The sequence below is a fragment of the Schistocerca gregaria genome, chromosome X, assembly GCF_023897955.1.
Source record: "Schistocerca gregaria isolate iqSchGreg1 chromosome X, iqSchGreg1.2, whole genome shotgun sequence".
NCBI lineage: Eukaryota > Metazoa > Arthropoda > Insecta > Orthoptera > Acrididae > Schistocerca > Schistocerca gregaria.
The window spans coordinates 555,116,336-555,137,804 of NC_064931.1; the positions used below are offsets into that span (position 1 = coordinate 555,116,336).

Genomic DNA, 21,469 nt, shown 5'->3' on the forward strand with positions numbered 1-21,469 from the left:
CAGGTCTATACCAATGTTTGCCGCACGGTGGCGGCTATGTACCACCGGCTCCTACGCCAGACACGTGCTCTGCTGCAAGACAACAAATTGTGTCGCATGAATATGCTCCTCAGAACATGTTATGTCAACACCTGTCTTGTCTCCAAGCTGAACTATTTTGCACATGTCCTTCCCTTGGCGGCCATTTCAAGCAGCATATGGACATTTTGTTTTTAAAGTCCGATACGCCACTCTGACACTGCTGCAGTAGGCGGGTGGTATCGGTTTAACTCATGTCTACAGCCGTGCGTAATTGCTTTATCTCAACATTATGTGTCGAACATGGACCTCTGCCCACACCACCCTGATGGGCACCCTGATAGCGGAAGTGGCACCACACTCTCTGCATCCCTCGGTTTCTGCAGGACACATTTCACCGGAACTCACCCACATCAGAGAGTTCTTGATTGACTTTAGTTACTCATGGTCAGACCTTCTGTCGACACGGATGCCCAGCATGAAAGTCTATTCCCGCCTCTATCAACAGCAGCAACCTATCAATACGGTCGCACAGAGACATCCTGAAGTTGCCTGCAACAAGTGTGGCGAGCGGTACACATGCTTTTTCTACCTACGAATGTGCGTTTGTTGTGGTACGTGGTTGTGAATGGGAAGTTCACTACTCGTCAGAGGCTACATTCCATTCATGTGATGGATGACCCCCTTATGTCTGACATGCTCAGTCACTAACTCGGATGCACACTGCCTAACTTGTGTCCCAACCAGTGAGTGCTGACGACTGACGCAGTGGATTCTGGCATTATTCTTGCAGAGATTGCCCGAGTCTCTCTTCCCTGATGATATACTGCGCCCCAATGGTGTATACTTTCCATCAACCAGGACAAACGCCATTAACTGGCTAAAAGGCATGGCTCTTTATTACATATTTTGCAATGCTCACAAAGGCACACTCGACTTTTGGTCACTACTGATGGACAACACATGCAGCTTTCAGCCGCCACCCGAAGTACAGAATGTGTTTCGCAAATTATTTAGGTTCATTATTTGCAGATCCTCCTGCTCATTGTGGCAATCTGGGTATGAGACACTGTAAATGAAGAACAATCCTCGAGCATATTGATCCCCTACGGACGGAATAGGGGGAACCCTCCCACCAGATGAAAAGAAGACTGGGACACTCGGCTATGGCAATCTTTTGAGGCGACCTGGAGAAGATGGGGACGAAACAATGATGATGAAGACAACACAAACACCCAGTCCTTGAGCGGAGAAAATCTCCAACCCATCCAGGTATCGAACCCGCACAATAATCACAATGAGCCGGTGCGGAGTGTACACAGCTACGGTGGCGGACTTCCCTGTAGATTCAACGTTGATTATTGATCACAGACGATGGCTACAGCATGTTCTAATGGTGTATATTGTTTCACCCTGGGGACAACTGCTACATTCCAGCTCCATGACAACATTCTTAAACCCATTTTGCCGTAACACTAACTTTGTGTGTCCTTTCTGGGACATGATACATTTTCCTTCTCACTGATTCATTTATATATTAACTGCATTGAAATGTGTCAGTCATTTCGCCATGTAAGTTACCCTCATTTTCGAGCAACGTCTTATTTCCCTTATTTTCCAGACTTTCATTTTCTGTCACTTCTGCAGATATTTTTAGCACTCAGTGAGCCAAACTGCAGAATGCAGTAGCAGAGCTTTCAGTTCTCATGCTAGCTAAAATAACCGCTGACCATCTGTCACTGTCTATAGATGGTGAGGAGTGGCACAGTGGTTAGCAGTAAGAAAGACAGGTACTGTATATCAGCACAGGCTATGTGGGGAAATCACAGCAATTCTGGTGCAAAGCAAGTGATCTTGTTTAATAACCTTTTACTAATAAATGCCACTTTTTCACTACAGGTATTAGGAGAAGCCTACCGGATACAAGCACTTACCCACACTAATATTACTATGCAAGAAATCAATCATTTCTAGAAAAAAATGAATCACATTCAAGCGAACAAATTTGTATGAATAGTTACGATGTTTCGCAGTTGTAAGTACAAAATCTCGACTGTGTGCCATACTCGCCAGTTGCATGTGGGGTGCCTTCCCAGCGAGTTCTGTCACAAGAATGTGCTATTGAAAAGTCTTTGATTTGAATTAGTAAGTGAACTATTGTTTCACTATTACCAGTTTACAATGTTTTCACAAATAAGTGTATCGTAACGGTATCCAAGTAATATAGCTTTCCGCATTGTCACTTCAAATCACAGAGTGTAGAATAGTACTTTCCTGAGAATCCAATGAGGCAGCTAGTGCTTCTGCGAGGGTCATCAACCATGAGTGCTTCATGGCCTAACAGGAAGGAAGAAATCCTATGCGACGAGTCAATAAGCTATTTCCAGGCCGCATTGTCTTAATCACAGCAGATAGAAAAGCAGGCCAATCATACTCATACACCATCTTCTATGGTCTCCTTAACCAGATTGAAACAATTCAGAAGGTTTGGTAAAGTGAGAGGATCTTCCATTTGGCATTCCTTGCATGGGAAATTCCAATCACATTTGGATAACTTGCGCCAGAAAGAGCTATTTATTGCAAATTTGTCTTAACAACAGAAAGTGCTGTTTGATAGAAAGTGAACATTAAATTTAACAAGTGACTGAAATTGTTATTTTCAGTTGGCACTCATAGAATTGTGCAAGTCAGGGACTGCAAAAAGTGTCATGAATCATAATAATGTCACCGTAGGGGACATGGTGGAGGGTAACCTGTACCACTACTAGTCATTTCTTGTTGTGTTCCACTCGCAAATAGAGAGATGGCAAATGAATGCTCTGTGTGCCTCCTTATGAGAATCAATTTCTCATATCATATCTTCGTTTCTCTTATGTGAAATGTATGTTGGCAGCAGATAAATCAGTTGACAGCTAGCTTCGAATGGTGTTCTCTAAATTGTTTCAATAGGTTCATCAAAAATGATGTCGTCTTCCCTCTGGGGATTCCGATTTGAGTTCCCCAAGTATCAACATAACACAGCATGCCGGAAGAGCCTATCAGTCACAAATCCAGCAGCACATAAGAGAAGCAAAAATGGCAGTGGACTTGTGGACGAAACTGAACTAAACGTTTTATGACTCTGGTTTTGCAAGAAGAATAAATTTATTAAGAACACTGATATCAACATGTCTGGAAAAATTTGATTCAATGACAAGATATGTGAACCAGATAGTAGATAATGGTCAGAAAATACATGGAACAGGTTTCTCTATTAATGATGAATGGATTGGTTTGTTATTGCTAGCATAATTGCCAGAAAAATATTCTCCCATGATAATGGCAATTGAGCAGTCAGGAATTCCAATCACAGTGGATGCAATCAAAAGTATGCTTCTTGACATGGAAGAAGAAGTCACCATGACTGGTAGTGCTTTTAGGGCCAAAAGTCGGAAAAGTAAACCAAAGTTTTCTCACCGAAATGAAAATACACTGGGAAACCAAAACAGGAAGGACATTGTTTGCTATAACTGAACGAAACCAAGACATTTTAAAAGTAAGTGCCCTGACAGTGGAAATGATACAAGACAAAACAAAACTTCAAATTTTTTCAGTGCAGTATTTATAAGTGGCTCTTTTGACAGAAGTGAGTGGTATGTTGATTTAGGAGCCAGTGTGCATCTCACAGCAAATGAAGAATGGATAAAAAACAAAGTGAATGATGTTAACATTCCAAAGATGATGGCTGCAAATCAGACAGAAATCTCACTGTTGTGGTCTGGAGAAGTTGATTTAACAACAGTGGTCTAGAAGAACGTTTTTGATATTACTGTAAGAAATGTTATGTGTGCTCCAGAACTAACTACAAATTTGCTCTCTGTGAGCAGGTTTATTGAACTAGGAAATTTTGTTAAATTTAATAGTGATCAGTGCAATATTTATAACAAGCATAAGGAACTAGTTGCAACTGCAGATCTGATTAATGGTGTGTATAAGATAAATGTTGACAGAAGAATAGATTTTTTGGGAATGATCACAGAATCTGATTGGCATAGAAGATTAGCTCACCTAAATGCAAAGGATCTTATTAAAATGAAAAATGATGCTGTAGAAGGAATTGTATGTGAAAACATCAACATGAATATTAGCAAGCAAAACTGTGTAATATGGAACGAAGGTAAACAAACAAGACATATAAAAAGGGAGAAAAGACTGATGTTACAAATTACTGACCCATTTCATTACTCTAAGTTTTTTCTAAGAAACTAGAGAAATTGATGCACAACTGAATGGTTGAGCATCTTAGTAAATACAGCACTCTCAGCAGTAGTCAGTTAGGCTTTCAAAAAGGGGATCAAGTGAGGATGCAATACATGCAATTATTGACAATATTTTAGAATCCATAAATAATAATATGCTGACCATTGGAATATTTTGTGACCTCTCAAAAGCTTTTGGCAGTGTAAGTCACCATTTTCTCCTGAATAAAGCCAACATCCTAGGAATGAGTGGAATAGTAGGCAAATGGCTTGAATCATATCTGTGCAACAGAAAGCAGAAAGCAATCATGAAAGGACTGTGTGGTGGCTAGGTGTCTCCAGACTGGGGCTCTATTGCCACTGGAGTACCTTAAGGTTCAGCATTGGGCCCAATTCTTTTTCTAATATTTGTGAATGATTTGCCACTATGCACAGAACATGGGAAAATCATCATGCTCACTGATGACACTACCACAGCAGTTAGTAATCCCTTGGGGAATGTGTCAAATGAGATAATAAACAAGGCTTTTGCAAATATGACATCAGTCTAAAAAAGAACAAATTATGTTCAAATTCTTGGGTCTGCATATAGACAGCAAACTTAAGTGGCATTACCATAGTTCAGATCTGCGCAAAAGGTTAAGCTCAGCAACATATGCCTTGAGAATAACATTAGACATTTGGGAGATGACTTCAATAAAAACAGCATACTTTGGCTATTTCCATCAACTTATGGCCTAGATGTAATATTCTGGGGAAATCAACCAATAGCAAGAAAAGTGTTTCATGCCCAGAAGTGAGCCATAAGAATTATGTGTGGAGTACATCTGAGGCACTCATGCAGAAATCAATTTAGAGATATTCAAATCTTTACAAAAACTGTTCAAAATATTTTCCCCCTGGTGTGCTTTGTTTCAAAAATAGCAGCTTATTTAAAGTCAATAGTTTGTACCATAATCATAACTCCAGAATAGAACTTGATATTCATAATAGTCTAAAAACAGAGAGCATGGTACAGCATGGAATTTTATACAGTGGAACTCAGATTTTTTAACGCCCTTCCACCAATAATTAAACAACTAGTTGGCTCAAAAATGGCTCTGAGCACTATGGGACTTAACTTCTGAGGTCATCAGCCCCCTAGAACTTATAGCTACTTAAACCTAACCAACCTAAGGACATCACACACATCCATGCCTGAGGCAGGATTCGAACCTGCGGCCATAGCGGTTGCGCTGTAGCAGACTGTAGCGCCTAGAACTGCTTGGCCATATTGGCCGGTAAACAACTAGTTGGAAACATACCCAAGTTTAAAGAAAAGCTGAGGCAGTTCCTTCTAGATGGATCTTAGAGTATAGATGAATTTGTAAGCCAAAATGCATAATACCTCCTGATTATGTTCAAATCAATTTTTGTGGTTTTATGGCCTATTCATCATTCTTTGTCTACCTGCAGTGTAATTTAAAGCTGAAATATATGTATATCTGTATCTACAACTGTATATTCATTCAGAAGTCAAGTATTATAACTCATATGTAATGTTGTACATTAGCTTACCTGTTCCTGTTATTTGCCTGATAAAACCAATGTACTTGGGCACTGAAAAATAATTTGTAAAAATTTGACTCTTATATATCCAGAGACAGATTTTCATAGGGACCTACAGAAATCAAAATAATCAAATAATGTGTACTATGAACAAAGTGTAAATAATGCCTAGAAGTGTATTATGAATAAAATGTAAATATAATTCATAAACTAAGTAAAGAGAAAGTTAAAGTTCATATTAAAAGTCTGAAAAATGGAAAGACCAACCAGTGTATGATCTGTGAAAGTTTTAATAAAAAACATAATGAGAACCAAATGAGATATAAAGTTTGACACTTTCTAGGTAAAATAGCTTCTTCAAAGGTGAAGCATTTGTTTTTGATGTATATTAATGTGAAATTACATTACTATCCAATGATATCTGAAAATTTATGATAGAAGAAAATGAAATATTTATTGTCAGTTAGAATTTAAGTGTACAGTTACCTTTATTTGAAGGGGAAGACCAGTTTTATTGATAATCCAATATGGTGCATGCAACAGCATGTCACAGGTGTCACTTCTGTCTACCTTCAGGTTTAGTCCTAATTGCTTATTTCCACCTTCAGTATCAAACTCTGTTGCCATTGTTATTGTTTTTTCCTCTAAATCAGCTGTAAGGCTAAAAGAGCCTGACCATGGAATCCCAAGATAAACTGGAACCTAACAATTAGAAACTGGTATTACTGTTCAAGTTTATTATCAGTGCAATAGTTAATGGAAGCAAAATAATCAACATATACCACAGTAAATAGCATTAGAAAGGTTAGTAATTGCTTGAAACATACCACTATAAAAATGTTGTCTTCCATTGTCAAGGATTGAGAAACAATTCTAAAGCTGTACTTTTAATATTCTGTTCATCAGATACACTCATTTTGGAAAAGTTTTAATTTTCATTTTTGTTAAAACCATTATTACTGTAAATTTCTGGTCATATTGATGTAGACTTTGGATTGTGTAGAATCCACATCATTAATAACCATAGGATTTACCTGAATGTATTCTATATTAGGTTTAACAGATGTTAATAATCATGATTAAAATGTAAGAAATAAATTTAAATTATGTGTGTGAACACTGTTTTGTTTCTTTCTGCAAGCTATGTAGTTGTTAATACTGATTATTAAATATCAACAGTGAATACTTGTACTGCCTAACAAATTTGATTATATTATGTTATTTTATCTTATTGTGGTGCTCTATATTGTTCTTTTAATCCTTTCCTGAAGATGCAATCTCTTTTCTTGTCATGGAATAATTTACTTTGCAGCCAAGGACCTACTATCTTACAGTGCTTTAACACATTTTCTGGAGCTTAACTTCTCTAGAACATATCTTTCTGAAAGTATAACTGCCATATATCTCATACTTATATGCAGTTGTGCTCAAGCAAATTTTACATCTTTAGTCACTTAGTATTCTGACTGATACTTTTTCCACTTCACTTTTTCCCATTATTCAAAGTAAATATGATGTTTTGTAGCACCCTATTTGAATGTTGCAATTTTTTAAATATTTTATTTTATTTTTTGTGGTCTGTACAAAGTATTATGGACAGGTAAAATGTCATGAAGCCACACTTCACTGATGATAGGCATAATTTGTAAATCTTTGTATATGATGTTTCTCATGTTTTTACATAAAACATTGAAACATTTGTTAGCTCTGGATGGCAGTTATAAAATTAATTAAGTATTTTATATGAGGTATAAAACAAAGATCATACTTTTTCATGACACAACATAAAGACAGTTGTGTTTTCCATGCTAAAGGTTAAGAAAAAGAATATGGGTAATATACATCCTGTCATAGTTTTCACTAGATTTTTAACTTGAGTATTTAGATTTTATAACTACTGTTTGCTTTTTGGGCAGGAAGGCATACTGGTCCCCGGCACGAATCTGCCCAGCTGATTAGTGTGAAGGTCGGATGAGCCGGCCAATCTGTGCATGGTTTTTATGGTGGTTTTCCATCTGCCCCAGCAAACGCAGGCTGGTTACTCCTATTCCGCCTCAGTTACACAGTGTCAGTGATTGATGCGCAAACACTTTCTCCACGTATGCGGACACCATAATTACTCCACCACCCAAACATTGGGGTTACATTCGTCTGGTGTGAGACATTCCTGGGGGAGGAGGGTGTCCACTGGGGGCCGAACTGTACAATAAGCCAGGGTTTGGTGTGGGGTGGCAGTGGGGTGAGTGGACTGCTGTACCCTGTTTTGGGGTTGTGTACCACTGCTGGCTGTGGTGGGGACAAAGCGTCCCCAGTTCAATACAATACAATACAACTACTGTTAATTCAATAACTAAAACTCAAATCGTTATTTCTATCAGCATTCAATTACTGATAAGTGTCCCATAAGGTAGACTAACACTCACCTCCACACAAATTTTATGCATCTTCAGCAAATTGAGGAAATAAACATTGGTCTTCTCACCAGCTTCTATACGAACTTCATACTTAATGCTTGGTATCTTTACTTCAATAGCATATGGCAAAAAGTTGTATAACGCAAGTGGAGGAACAAGCCTGATAAAATAGTTAGGGACTGATCGTGAGATTCTGTTAATCTGTTGTCCCTCAGTGCACACGGCCTTAAAAAGAAAATGACATTATACATACCTGTAATCTACAGATTATGATACCAATATTGCAGTAATACTCAGCTACAAAAGTAAACTGATGAATAAATAATTATACAAACCCTTAGCGAAAATACTGTTACATCCTTTTCTTCTTTTGGCATGCAAAACACATCTTTTGGTATATTAAGATCAGATGCCATTTCTTGCCAACACAGTCCCACTTCACTGACATTATAGCTGCTAAAGTATTAACATAAGAAAGTCTGTAAATTAGGACCTGAAATAGTTTACAAGCATACAGTACCATACACTAAGGACATTACTTACTCTACATATGCAGGAAGAACATGTAGTTTGCAGTGGTATGCTATGTACAGTGGAACATTAAATACACCATCTGGTTCAATTATTGTTACTCGAATAGAATCTTCAAATGGATTAGTAACTTCCCCTACATGCTGCACACCAATACTTTCCACTACAGATTTCTTATAGTACAAGCCCATTGCATATGAAGTTTCATTTTTTATCTGAAATTGATCAATATTAATTGTAGCTGGTGTCAGACAGTGTTATTTTCAGTTTATTAACATCTTTTACAAAATACACAAGGCCACACATTCCCACATTCCTTTAGCCTAAAGAATGCTAATGTTTTCACAGAAAATAGCACACCTGCAAAGGAGACCTCACAGTGATCTTACGGTGCCTCTGATGAACATCCACACAAACAATTATATAATATCTTGTGTTGTTTTTAATAGGCTGGAGCATGTGTAACTTAACTGAATCTCTCTTAGGGGCCAGAATATGTAGTTTCTCAAAACCTATAATGTCAGAAACAGTAGAAAGTTAAATAATTATAATAAATCACAACCTCATAGCATTTATTAATTCAAAAACACAGATTAATTTAAAATATCTTTACCTTCTACATCTATTACAAGATGTTCCTCTGTTATTTTCTTGTATATGTTTGTCACAGATTCTGGAGGAAACTGGAGAACTGGTGACAACAATATTTGTTCAGACCCTGAATCACTTTGTCGGTAACTGAATCCACCTTCAAAGCTGTATGGAATGAGAAACACAGTTTTATTAAGAACAGAATCACTCAAGTATATAATAACATTGCTGTGTCTTGACAATACATAATGTGTTTGACAGACAAGAGTCTATGTATGCTATTTGCTGGCTACTAATATACTCAGCAAATATTAATAGAAAGAGAAATAATTCTAGCTGTGGGAAATGTATTCTGTTTGGAAAATCTATAGAACTCTTGGTGAATCAAATAAATGAAATTTTAGTATAACATTAAATTCTTACATGGAGGCAAGATACACTATTCAGCGAGTATTTTCTACATGCGTACTCCATCTTAGTCACTTTTTCGAACTACTTTTACTCTTCTCAACACTAGGCTGCCCTGTCATCACATCAATGCAGGTAAATTTTAAAACATGGCTCTATAACTACATGATCTATCCACAAACAGTTTGTATGATTTTAATGGATCATGTCTTTGTCACACTTTGTTTCCCAATGTAATGTAGGCAATATTCACTGAACAGTATATCTTGACTAGAAGTGATGGTTACACCTATGACCTTTTAACACTGATGTTCCTGATCATGCAGTCAGTTGTGTTTCAATAAAACAACAATTTTACCAGCTGTTGATGGAATTATTCCTAACACAAGGCAGTTTACAGAATGGCAACTCAAGTGTTTATCCTTTTCTGCGTTTCCCATGTAACAAATTTAATAAATGTTGTGTGTGTTTCTCTCTTTAAGAGGGCTAATCCCACATTTTTGTAAGTGTAAATTCATTCAGTCTGTAGCACATTAGTTGCTCATTTGTTTTGTTTTGAAAGCAATCATCTATTCATTTGGTAAGCCAACCAGTCAGACTCCAGCACTCTACTGTAAGATGAGTGCATCTACAGAGCATAAAGGTATATGTTGATACTTTTCTGCGTTTTCCACATAGCATATTTATTAAATTTCATGCATGTTTCTCTGTTTAAGATGGTTAATCTCATGTTTTTGTAAGTGTAAATTCATTCAGTCTGTAGTGCATTAGTTGCTCAATTGTTTTGTTTTGAAAGCAACTATCCATTCATTTAGAAAGCCAGTCAGTCAGGCTCCAGCACTCAGCTGTGATACAAATGCATCTACAGAGTGGTAAGTTAAGTGTTTATTCTTTCCCATGTTTTTGACGTAGTATATTTATTAAATTTAATGTGTGTTTCTGGGTTTAAGAGGGTTAATCTTGCGTTCATGTAAGTATAAATTCATTCAGTCTTTAGTGCAATAGTTGCTCACTGAACATCCAGCTACGTAGCTCTTTAACACATCAGCATCCATTGATGACACATTTGGAGGATAGCAAGTCCCATATCTAGGATTGTCTGCTTTTGTAGTTCACTTCTTCAGTTAGTCTTGCTAGGATGTGTACTTGCTGTGTGCAGATGTGGGAGGAGGTGGCCGCAGTTTGCAAACAACTGAATGTGCTGTTGGCTACGGTCAGTCACCTTCAGACTGCAGCCTCAGGGTGTACCAATGGCAGAGAATCTGATGCATTGCATGTGACACCTAAAGTATGACTTGTTTTGTCTGTGGCTCTGCTTCTGAGGCACATCTTAGTGCACACAATGTGGTGGATCCAACCTCACAACAGGGTGGGAGGTAGTGGTAATGCGTTCAAGTCACTCAAGGCAGAGGGAGAATGTGGAGACTGGCTGCATGGCCTTGCCCACTTATCCTGTGAGTGGACAGGTGGCCACTCCTTTAGAACTGTCTGAGCAGGTACACAGGGGAGGAGATTACTGGTTACTGGGAGCTCTAAAGATAGGCACGTTCTGGAGCCCCTTAGGCAAGTAGCCAATGTACACTCAGTATTTCTGCCAGAGTGTAGAGGTGGCCTTTCTGGTGGCTATCAAGCACACAGGGTGCAGTCATCTGCAAGTTGTGGCTCATGTTGGCACCAGTGACGCCTGTAATATGACTTCTGAGGCAATCATCAGTTCGTAAAGGCAGCTGGCGGAGGTTGTGAAGACTGCTGGCCTCAGCCGCTGGATACAAGCAGAACTTGAATTTGCAGCATCGTTTCCAGAGTTGAACAGGGTGCTTTAGTTTGCTTCACTGATTCTGTGATGGTCATGGCTGCAGATTTCTAGAAGTGCATTATCATATGTGGATTTGTAGGACTCCCCTTGAAAGGTCAGAGGTGCACTACACAAAGGCAGCAACTACTCGATTAGCAGATTACTTGTCGATTGCACATGGGAGTTTTTTACTCTAGGCACTAGCCACTCAATTCGCAGAAAGGGAAGTCAAACGGTGTTCTGAATAAAGACACTTCAACTGTCACAGTTTTATCAGCAAACTGACAAAGTATTTGAAATAAAGTTCCCGAATTTACTGTCCTCCAGGAAAGTTCTCGCACTCAAATTATTCTTAGGGACTGACAGCCGGCTGAAAGCTGAAGTGGAAAGCTCTGAGAATGTATATTGGAAAGACTGATTAGAGGCCATAGGAGAGGTAGTTTTCATTGCAGGTGACAAAAATATTATCTCTGTTGAGGTCAAAGACGAGTGTGACGGTGAAGTCATATGGTCGAGTGTAGCTGCAGGTGAAAGTAAGTTAATTGTTGGATGTTTTTACCAGCCACCTGGTTCCACTGCAGTGGTTCTAGACTCATTCAAAGAAAGCCTACGGTCAATTGTGCATAAATACTCAGATCTTGCAATACTGGTTGTACGCGACTTTAACCTGCTGATTATACACAGGGATGTCTGTAGATTTGTTGCAGGGGGTACAGAAAGATAGACATACAAAATACTTTTGAATGCCTTTTCTGAAAATTGTCTTGAGCAGCCAGCTCGCAGCCCATACACAATGGAAATATTTTTGACCTTGTAGCTACAAATAGGCGGGATCTTATTGACAATGTCAGTATAGAAATGGATTTGTGATCGTGATGTCATTATAGCAACTATGATTACAAAAGTTAATAAATTGACAGGAAGGCTGGGAAAGCGTTTCTGCTAGATAGCAAAAATAAGCAGTTATTAATATCTTACTTAGACAGTGAATTGGCATCACTTACTACCAGTAAGATGGTGAACAGAAATTATGGGCCAAGTTTGAGCAGATTATAGATCATGATCTGGAGAATTACATGCCTTGTAAGTGGATAGGGAATGGAAAAGACCCACCATGGTTCAACAACAAAATTTGTAAGATGCTGAGGAAGCAGAGACTGTTGCACTCTAGGTTCAAATGAGGATGCACAATCGATGACATGTGAACAGAATGAGATTTTCACTCTGCAGCAGAGTGTGCGCTGATATGAAACTTCCTGGCATATTAAAACTGTGTGCCCGACCGAGACTCGAACTCGGGACCTTTGCCTTTCGCGGGCAAGTGCTCTACCATCTGAGCTACCGAAGCACGACTCATGCCCGGTACTCACAGCTCTACTTCTGCCAGTATCTCGTCACCTACCTTCCAAACTTTACAGAAGCTCTCCTCCGAATCTTGCAGGACTAGCAGTCCTGAAAGAAAGGATATAGCGGAGACATGGCTTAGCCACAGCCTGTTCAATGACATGTGAAGGTTAGTAGAGATTTTTGCATCTTTGAAAAGGTATATGGACAAAGCATACAACAACTACCACTGTCACACATTAGTAAAAGATCTGGCAGAGAAACCAAGAACATTATGATCATATGTAAAATCATTAAGCAAGACTTCCATTCAGTCCCTTGTTGACCAGTTTGGTGTGGCAGTTGAAGATAGCAAAATGAAAGGCAAAGTATTAAATTGCACATTCGAGAAACTGTTCACACATGAGAATTGTACAAGTATACTGTCATTGGACCATCGGACAGACTCCTGTATGGATGACAGAAATAAAAGCATGCCTGGTGTAGAGAAGCACCTTAAAGATTTAAAAACAAATATATCACCAGGTCTGGATGTAATCCCAGTTCAATTTTACAAGGAGTACTCTGTGGCATTGGCCTCTTACCTAGCTTGTATTTATCATGAATCTCTCACCCAGCATAAAGTCCCAAGCAACTGGACTAAAGCACATGTGACTCCAGTATATAAGAGGGGTAAAACAACAGACCAGCAAAATGACAGGCCAATATCCCTAACTGCTGTTTGCTGCAGAATCCTTAAAGATATTCTCAGTTCCAATATAATAAACTTCCTTGAGGCTAAGCAGCTTACATCCACAAATCAGCATGGTATTAGAAACTATCACTCATGGGAAACTCAGATTGCCCTTTCCTCACATGATACACTGGGAACTATGGACAAAGTGCAACAGCAGATTCCATATCTCTAGATTTCTGGAAATCATCTGACACAGCGTCTCATTTCAGGCTGTAAATGAAGGTGCTATATTGTCCTCAATGATGAGTGTTCATCAGAGAGAAGGGTACTGTCAGGAATGTCCAACGGAAGTGTGATAGGACCACCATTGTTCTCTATACACATAAATGATTTGGTGGGTATGGTGGGCAGCAGTCTGCAGTTGTTTGCTGATGATGCATGCCATAATGTTTGGTAAAGTATTGAAGTTGATGTTGAGTGATTGTAGGGGGATACAAGAGGACTTAGACAAAATTTCCAGTTGGTGTGATGATTGACAGCTAGCCCTAAATGTGGAAAAATGTAAGTTAAATCAGATGAGTAGGAAGATAAACCTGTAATGTTCGGATACAGTATTACTAGCATCCAGCTTGGCACAGTCAAGTGGTTTAAATATCTGGGTGTAACATTGTATGTGATATGAGGTGGAACAAGCGTGTGCAAACTGTGGTAGAAAAGGCAAATGGCTGACTTCAGTTTATTGGTGGAATTTTAGGACTGTAAAGGAGACTGCATATAGGTTGCTGGTGCGATCTATCCTTGAGTACTGCTCAGTGCATATAGGATGCTGGTGCCATCTATTCTTGAGTACTGCTTGAGTGTTTGGGATCCGTACCAGGCCAGATTGAAGAAAGAGACAAGGAATTCAGCGGAGGGTGGATAGGTTTGTTATTGGTAGGTTCGAACAGCATGTAAGTGTTATGAAGATGCTTTGTGAAATCAAACGGGAATCCCTATAGGGAAGGTGACATTCTTTCCAAGAAACACTATTGAGAAAATTTAGAGAACCGGCATTTGAAGCTGGCTGCAGAACAATTATACTGCCGCCAACATATATATATATTGCATGGAAGGATCATGAAGACAAGAGAAATTAGGGCTCACATGGAGGCATACAGACAGTCGTTTTTCCCTCGCTAACTTTGTGAGTGGAACAGAAAAGGAGATAACAAGTAGTGGTACAAGGTACCCTCTGCCACACACCACACAGTGGAAGCCCAGAGTATAAAATATTTTATGACAGTATTTTGCCGGCCAGAGTGGCCGAGCTGTTCTAAGCGCTACAGTCAGGAACCGCGCAACCGCTACGGTCGCAGGTTCGAACCCTGCCTCAGCCATGGTTGTGTGTGATGTCCTTAGGTTAGTTAGGTTTAAGTAGTTCTAAGTTCTAGGGGACTGATGACCTGAGAAGTTAAGTCCCATAGTGCTCAGAGTCATTTCAACCATTTTTGAGAGTATTTTATGTTTATAGCTAGGCAGTTTCCAGTTTGGAAAATCTATGACAATATATTTAAATTTGCTAAAATCCTTAAAAAATTTGTCCTATGATTTTCATACCTGGATAAGACTAGTACTTGGTATCACACTATACCTATGACCTGGTACCCTTGTGAAGTAATTCTGATGAGTTGTCCACTCTTTTTGTCAATTCTAAGCAATTGTTTGACATACAACCCACTGCTTAAAAACAGAAAATTCTATTGTATGAATGCAGAGTCTCACAGTGATAATGTTGAATAAAATGTTCTCGGGTTTCCAACAGCGTCAATTGCTTAAAACTACACGAGTTTTCGGCCAAGCACTCTGTGGCCATTGTCAGGTGTTATGACTGCCAGTGGACTGTTGGTGTGCCCTTATATATGCTAGCTGCCATCTATGACATCACTGGTGCCAGTGACGTTGTTATATATGGGCATGTTTTGAGTCTGCGTATGATGTGCCCTCTTCAACCGTGCGATCGTTGGATCCCACGCAGCGCTGAGCTGAAACCACCATATCTATTCAGTGTGTTTGCGGTAATTTTTATTTCAATAGTTTCCTTTATTAAACTGTTCCAGAAGTCATTAGTGTGTGCCACAACAGAGATATCATCAAATTTTGTGTTGTGACCATTTTCTAATTCATGTTCAGCTAACGCAGATATCTCTGGATAGCATAGGCTATAATACCTCTCATGTTCTTCCCTGCATTGTTCCACAGTGCGCACTGTTTGTCTGATGTACTTCTAGCCACACACACAAGGTATTTCGTAGACTCCAGGTGTTCTGAGACCTACTGCATTTTTAACTGGTCTCAGTAATTGATGGATTTTCGTTGGAGGCCTGAAGATTGATTTGATCTTGTGTCTTTTCAACAGGCAGCTTATCTTGCCTGACACAGAGCCACAGAATGGCAGCAAAGCAAGATTCTTTTCCTGCTCTTCGTCAGTGGCCTTATTCTGATATTTCCCAGAAATCACTTCTTTCACCTGATGGGCATTGTAGCCATTATTCCTGAAAACCTTTTGTAGGTGTCTCAGTTCATGGAGCAGGTTATCATCATCTGATATTATTCTTGCACGATGCACTAATGTTTGTAATACTGTGTCCTTCTGTGCTTGATGATGATGGTTGGTGGCGTGCAGGGACAGGTCTGTGTGGGTGGGTTTTCTGTAGATGCTGTGGCCAAGGCACCCATTTCATTTACTGTAGACAAGGAGATCGAGGAAGTGCAATGCATTATCTTTCTCCACCTCCATGGTGAACTGGATATTACTGTTGATGCCATTGAGGTGTTCCAAAAACTCATCTGGTTTGTTGCATCCTTGTTGCCAAATGACGAACGTGCCATCAACGTATCAAAACAAACACTTCGGCTACAATGGCGCAGTATCAACGAAAATATCCTCAAAATTTTCCATGAAAAGGTTTGAAACAACTGGAGCCAACGGACTACCCATTGCTACGATGTCTGCCTGATCATAATACTGGCTGTTGTACATGAAATAGGAGGATGTAAGAGTGTGCCTAAATAGCTCGACCAGGTCACTTACAAAGTACTGGGAAATTAGGTCCAAAGCATCTTGGATAAGCACATTCGTAAACAGCTCCACTACATCAAAACTGACCATAATATCATCCTCACTAAGGTGTAGACAGTTGATTCTGCTGATAAAGTTTGCTGAGTTTTTTATATGATGTTTGCAGTGTCCGACATGTGGAGCGAGGAGCTTGGCCAAGTACTTCGCCAGCTTGTATGTTGGAGAACCTATTGTGGACACAATAAGGTGATATGGCGTCCTGTCCTTGTGTATCTTTGGTAAACTATAAGCAGTAGGTGGTCTAGCCATCTGTGGGAGAAGATTCTTAACCACACTGTCTTTCCCCTCAAGATCGCTTAAGAAGTTCTGATGTTTTTCTTACTATTCTTGATTTCGGGTTACGTGGGAGGTTCCGATAAGTATCTATGTTCAGTAGCACACAAATCTTCGTATCATAGTCCTCGAACTCCATAATTACACTGGCACTGACCTTGTCAGCAGGAAGTACCACCATGTTTTCATCATTATGTAGTGCTCAAAGGCTGTTGCGCTCAGCCCTGGTCATGTTGGATGCTGGTAACTTCGTCTTTGTCAGTATACAGCTGGTTTCTCACTGTATTTCGTCCGCTGTTTCATGTGGGAGCTTGTGGACTGCCTGTTCAACACCACTTATTATTTCACAGACAAGAATGTCCCACAGTGAAGGTGCGAAATTGCATTCAACAATCAACAGTAATATTCAGTTCACCATGGAGGTGGAAAAAGATAATGCATTGCACTTCCTTGATCTGCTCGTCCACCGTAAATGAAATGGGTGCCTTGGCCACAGCATCTACAGAAAATCCACCCACACAGACCTGTCCCTGCATGCCACCAGCTATCATCATCCAGCACAGAAGGGCATAGTATTACAAACATTGGTGCATCGTGCAAGAATAATATCAGATGATGATAACCTGCCCCATGAACTGAGCCACCTACACAAGGTTTTCAGGAATAACAGTTACAGTGTCTATCAAGTGAAAGAAGTGATTTCTGGGAAATATCAGAATAAGACAACAGACGAAGAGCAGGAAAAGAAACTTGCTTTGCTGCCACTCTGTGACTCTGTGTCAGGCAAGATAAACTGCCTGTTGAAAAGACACAAGATCAAATCAATCTTCAGGCCTCCAATGAAAATCCATCAATTACTGAGACCAGTGTGGCTAGAAGTACATCGGACAAACAGTGTGCACTGTGGAACAATGCAGGGAAGAACATGAGAGGTATTATCGCCTATGCTATCCAGAGATATCTGCGTTAGCTGAGTATGAGTTAGAAAACGGTCACAACATAAAATTTGACGATACTTCTGCTGTGGCTCGTACTAATGACTTCTGGGACAGTTTAATAAAGGACGCTATTGAAATAAAAATTACCGCAAACACCCTGAATAGAGACGGTGGCTTGCAGTTCAGCACTGGGTGGGATCCAGTGATCGCGCGTTCGAAAAGGGTTCATCGAATGCTGACTCGAAACATGCCCATATATAGCAATGTCACTGGCACCAGTGACATCACAGCGAGCAGCTAGCATGTATAAGGGTGCACCAACAGCCCACTGGCAGTCATAACACCTGACAATGGCCACAGAGTGCTTGCCCGAAAGCTTGTGTAGTTTTAAGCAATTGACGTAGTTGGAAACCTGAGAACATTTTATTTGGAAAATACTATGTTCATGTTGTTGTTGTTGTCTTCAGTCCTGAGACTGGTTTGATGCAGCTCTCCATGCTACTCTATCCTGTGCAAGCTGCTTCTTCTCCCAGTACCTACTGCAACCTACATCCTTCTGAATCTGCTTAGTCTATTCATCTCTTGGTCTCCCTCTACGATTTTTACCCTCCACGCTGCCCTCCAATGCTAAATTTGTGATCCCTTGATGCCTCAAAACATGTCCTACCAACAGATCCCTTCTTCTAGTCAAATTGTGCCACAAACTTCTCTTCTCCCCAATCCTGTTCAATACCTCCTCATTAGTTACGTGATCTACCCATCTAATCTCCAGCATTCTTCTGTAGCACCACATTTCGAAAGCTTCTATTCTCTTCTTGTCCAAACTAGTTATCGTCCATGTTTCACATCCATACATGGCTACACTCCAAACAAATACTTTCAGAAACGACTTCCTGATACATAAATCTATATTCGATGTTAACAAATTTCTCTTCTTCAGAAACGCCATTCATCTACATCTACATCTACATCTACATGACTACTCTGCAATTCACATTTAAGTGCTTGGCAGAGCGTTCATCGAACCACAATCATACTATCTCTCTACTATTCCACTCCCGAACAGCGAGCGGGAAAAACGAACACCTAAACCTTTCTGTTCGAGCTCTGATTTCTCTTATTTTATTTTGATGATCATTCCTACCTATGTAGGTTGGGCTCAACAAAATATTTTCGCATTCGGAAGAGAAAGTTGGTGACTGAAATTTCGTAAAAAGCTCTCGCCGCGACGAAAAACGTCTATGCTGTAATGACTTCCATCCCAACTCGTGTATCATATCTGCCACACTCTCTCCCCTATAACGCGATAATACAAAACGAGCTGCCCTTCTTTGCACCCTCTCGATGTCCTCCGTCAATCCCACCTGGTAAGGATCCCACACCGCGCAGCAATATTCTAACAGAGGACGAACGAGTGTAGTGTAAGCTGTCTCTTTAGTGGACTTGTTGCATCTTCTAAGTGTCCTGCCAATGAAACGCAACCTTTGGCTCGCCTTCCCGACAATATTATCTATGTGGTCCTTCCAACTGAAGTTGTTCGTAATTTTAACACCCAGGCACTTAGTTGAATTGACAGCCTTGAGAATTGTACTATTTATTGAGTAATCGAATTCCAACGGATTTCTTTTCGAACTCATGTGGATCATCTCACACTTTTCGTTATTTAGCGTCAACTGCCACCTGACACACCATACAGCAATCTTTTCTAAATCGCTTTGCAGCTGATACTGGTCTTCGGATGACCTTACTAGACGGTAAATTACAGCATCATCTGCGAACAACCTAAGAGAACTGCTCAGATTGTCACCCAGGTCATTTATATAGATCAGGAACAGTAGAGGTCCCAGGACGCTTCCCTGGGGAACACCTGATATCACTTCAGTTTTACTCGATGATTTTCCGTCTATTACTACGAACTGCGACCTTCCTGACAGGAAATCACGAATCCAGTCGCACAACTGAGACGATACCCCATAGCTCCGCAGCTTGATTAGAAGTCGCTTGTGAGGAACGGTGTCAAAAGCTTTCCGGAAATCTAGAAATACGGAATCAACTTGAGATCCCCTGTCGATAGCGGCCATTACTTCGTGCGAATAAAGAGCTAGCTGCGTTGCACAAGAGCGATGTTTTCTGAAGCCATGCTGATTACGTGTCAATAGATCGTTCCCTTCGAGGTGATTCATAATGTTTGAATACAGTATATGCTCCAAAACCCTACTGCAAACCGACGTCAATGATATAGGTCTGTAGTTAAATGGATTACTCCTACTACCCTTCTTGAACACTGGTGCGACCTGCGCAATTTTCCAATCTGTAGGTACAGATCTATCGGTGAGCGAGCGGTTGTATATGAGTGCTAAGTAGGGAGCTATAGTATCAGCGTAATCTGAAAGGAACCTAATCGGTATACAATCTGGACCTGAAGACTTGCCTGTATCAAGCGATTTGAGTTGCTTCGCAACCCCTAAGGTATCTACTTCTAAGAAATTCATGCTAGCAGATGTTCGTGTTTCAAATTCTGGAATATTCCATTCGTCTTCCCTAGTGACGGAATTTCGGAAAACTGCGTTCAATAACTCCGCTTTAGCGGCACAGTCGTCGATAACAGTACCATCGGCACTGCGCAGCGAAGGTATTGACTGCGTCTTGCCGCTTGTGTACTTTACATACGACCAGAATTTCTTCGGATTTTCTACCAAATTTCGAGACAATGTTTCGTTGTGGAACCTATTAAAGGCATCTCGCATCGAAGTACGTGCCAAATTTCGCGCGTCTGTAAATTTTAGCCCATCTTCAGGATTTCGTGTTCTTCTGAACTTCGCATGCTTTTTCCGTTGCCTCTGCAACAGCGTTCGGACCTTTTTTGTGTACCACGGGGGATCCGTTCCATCTCTTACCAATTTATGAGATATGAATATCTCAATTGCTGTTGCTACTATATCTTTGAATTTGAGCCACATCTCGTCTACATTCGCATAGTCAGTTCGGAAGGAATGGAAATTGTCTTTTAGGAAGGCTTCTAGTGGCACTTTATCCGCTTTTTTAAATAAAATTATTTTGCGTTTGTTTCTGATGGATTTGGAAGAAATGGTATTGAGCCTAGCTACAATGACCTTGTGATCACTAATCCCGGTATCAGTCATGATGCTCTCTATCAGCTCTGGATTGTTTGTGGCTAAGAGGTCAAGTGTGTTTTCGCAACCATCCACAATTCGCGTGGGTTCGTGGACTAACTGCTCTAAATAATTTTCGGAGAATGCATTTAGGACAATCTCGGAAGACGTTTTCTGCCTACCACCGGTTTTGAACAAGTATTTTTGCCAACATACCGAGGGTAGGTTGAAGTCCCCACCAACTATAACCGTATGAGTGGGGTATTTATTTGTTACGAGACCCAAACTTTCTCTGAACTGTTCCGCAACTGTATCATCGGAGTCTGGGGGTCGGTAGAAGGAGCCAATTATTAACTTAATTTGGCTGTTAAGTATAACCTCCACCCACACCAATTCGCACGGACTATCTACTTCGACTTCACTACAAGATAAACCACTACTGACAGACACCAACACTCCACCAC

At 40.1% G+C, this 21,469-nt stretch overlaps 1 protein-coding gene across 3 annotated transcripts in view; it reads right to left on the minus strand.

The window, feature by feature from the left end:
• LOC126297832 (intermembrane lipid transfer protein VPS13A-like) overlaps positions 1–21,469 on the minus strand; it is a 759,301-nt gene that overhangs the window by 212,932 nt on the left and 524,900 nt on the right. For 2 of the 3 annotated variants that reach the window (XM_049989080.1, XM_049989079.1), the window contains exons 40-45: positions 9,363–9,505; positions 9,110–9,261; positions 8,762–8,964; positions 8,554–8,674; positions 8,228–8,443; positions 6,291–6,506 (exon numbers count right to left, since the gene is read on the minus strand). In XM_049989080.1, coding sequence (XP_049845037.1) covers positions 6,291–6,506; positions 8,228–8,443; positions 8,554–8,674; positions 8,762–8,964; positions 9,110–9,261; positions 9,363–9,505 — 1,051 coding nt within the window. The remainder of the gene's footprint in view (positions 1–6,290; positions 6,507–8,227; positions 8,444–8,553; positions 8,675–8,761; positions 8,965–9,109; positions 9,262–9,362; positions 9,506–21,469) is intronic. The other variant, XM_049989081.1, reaches the window with a different exon arrangement.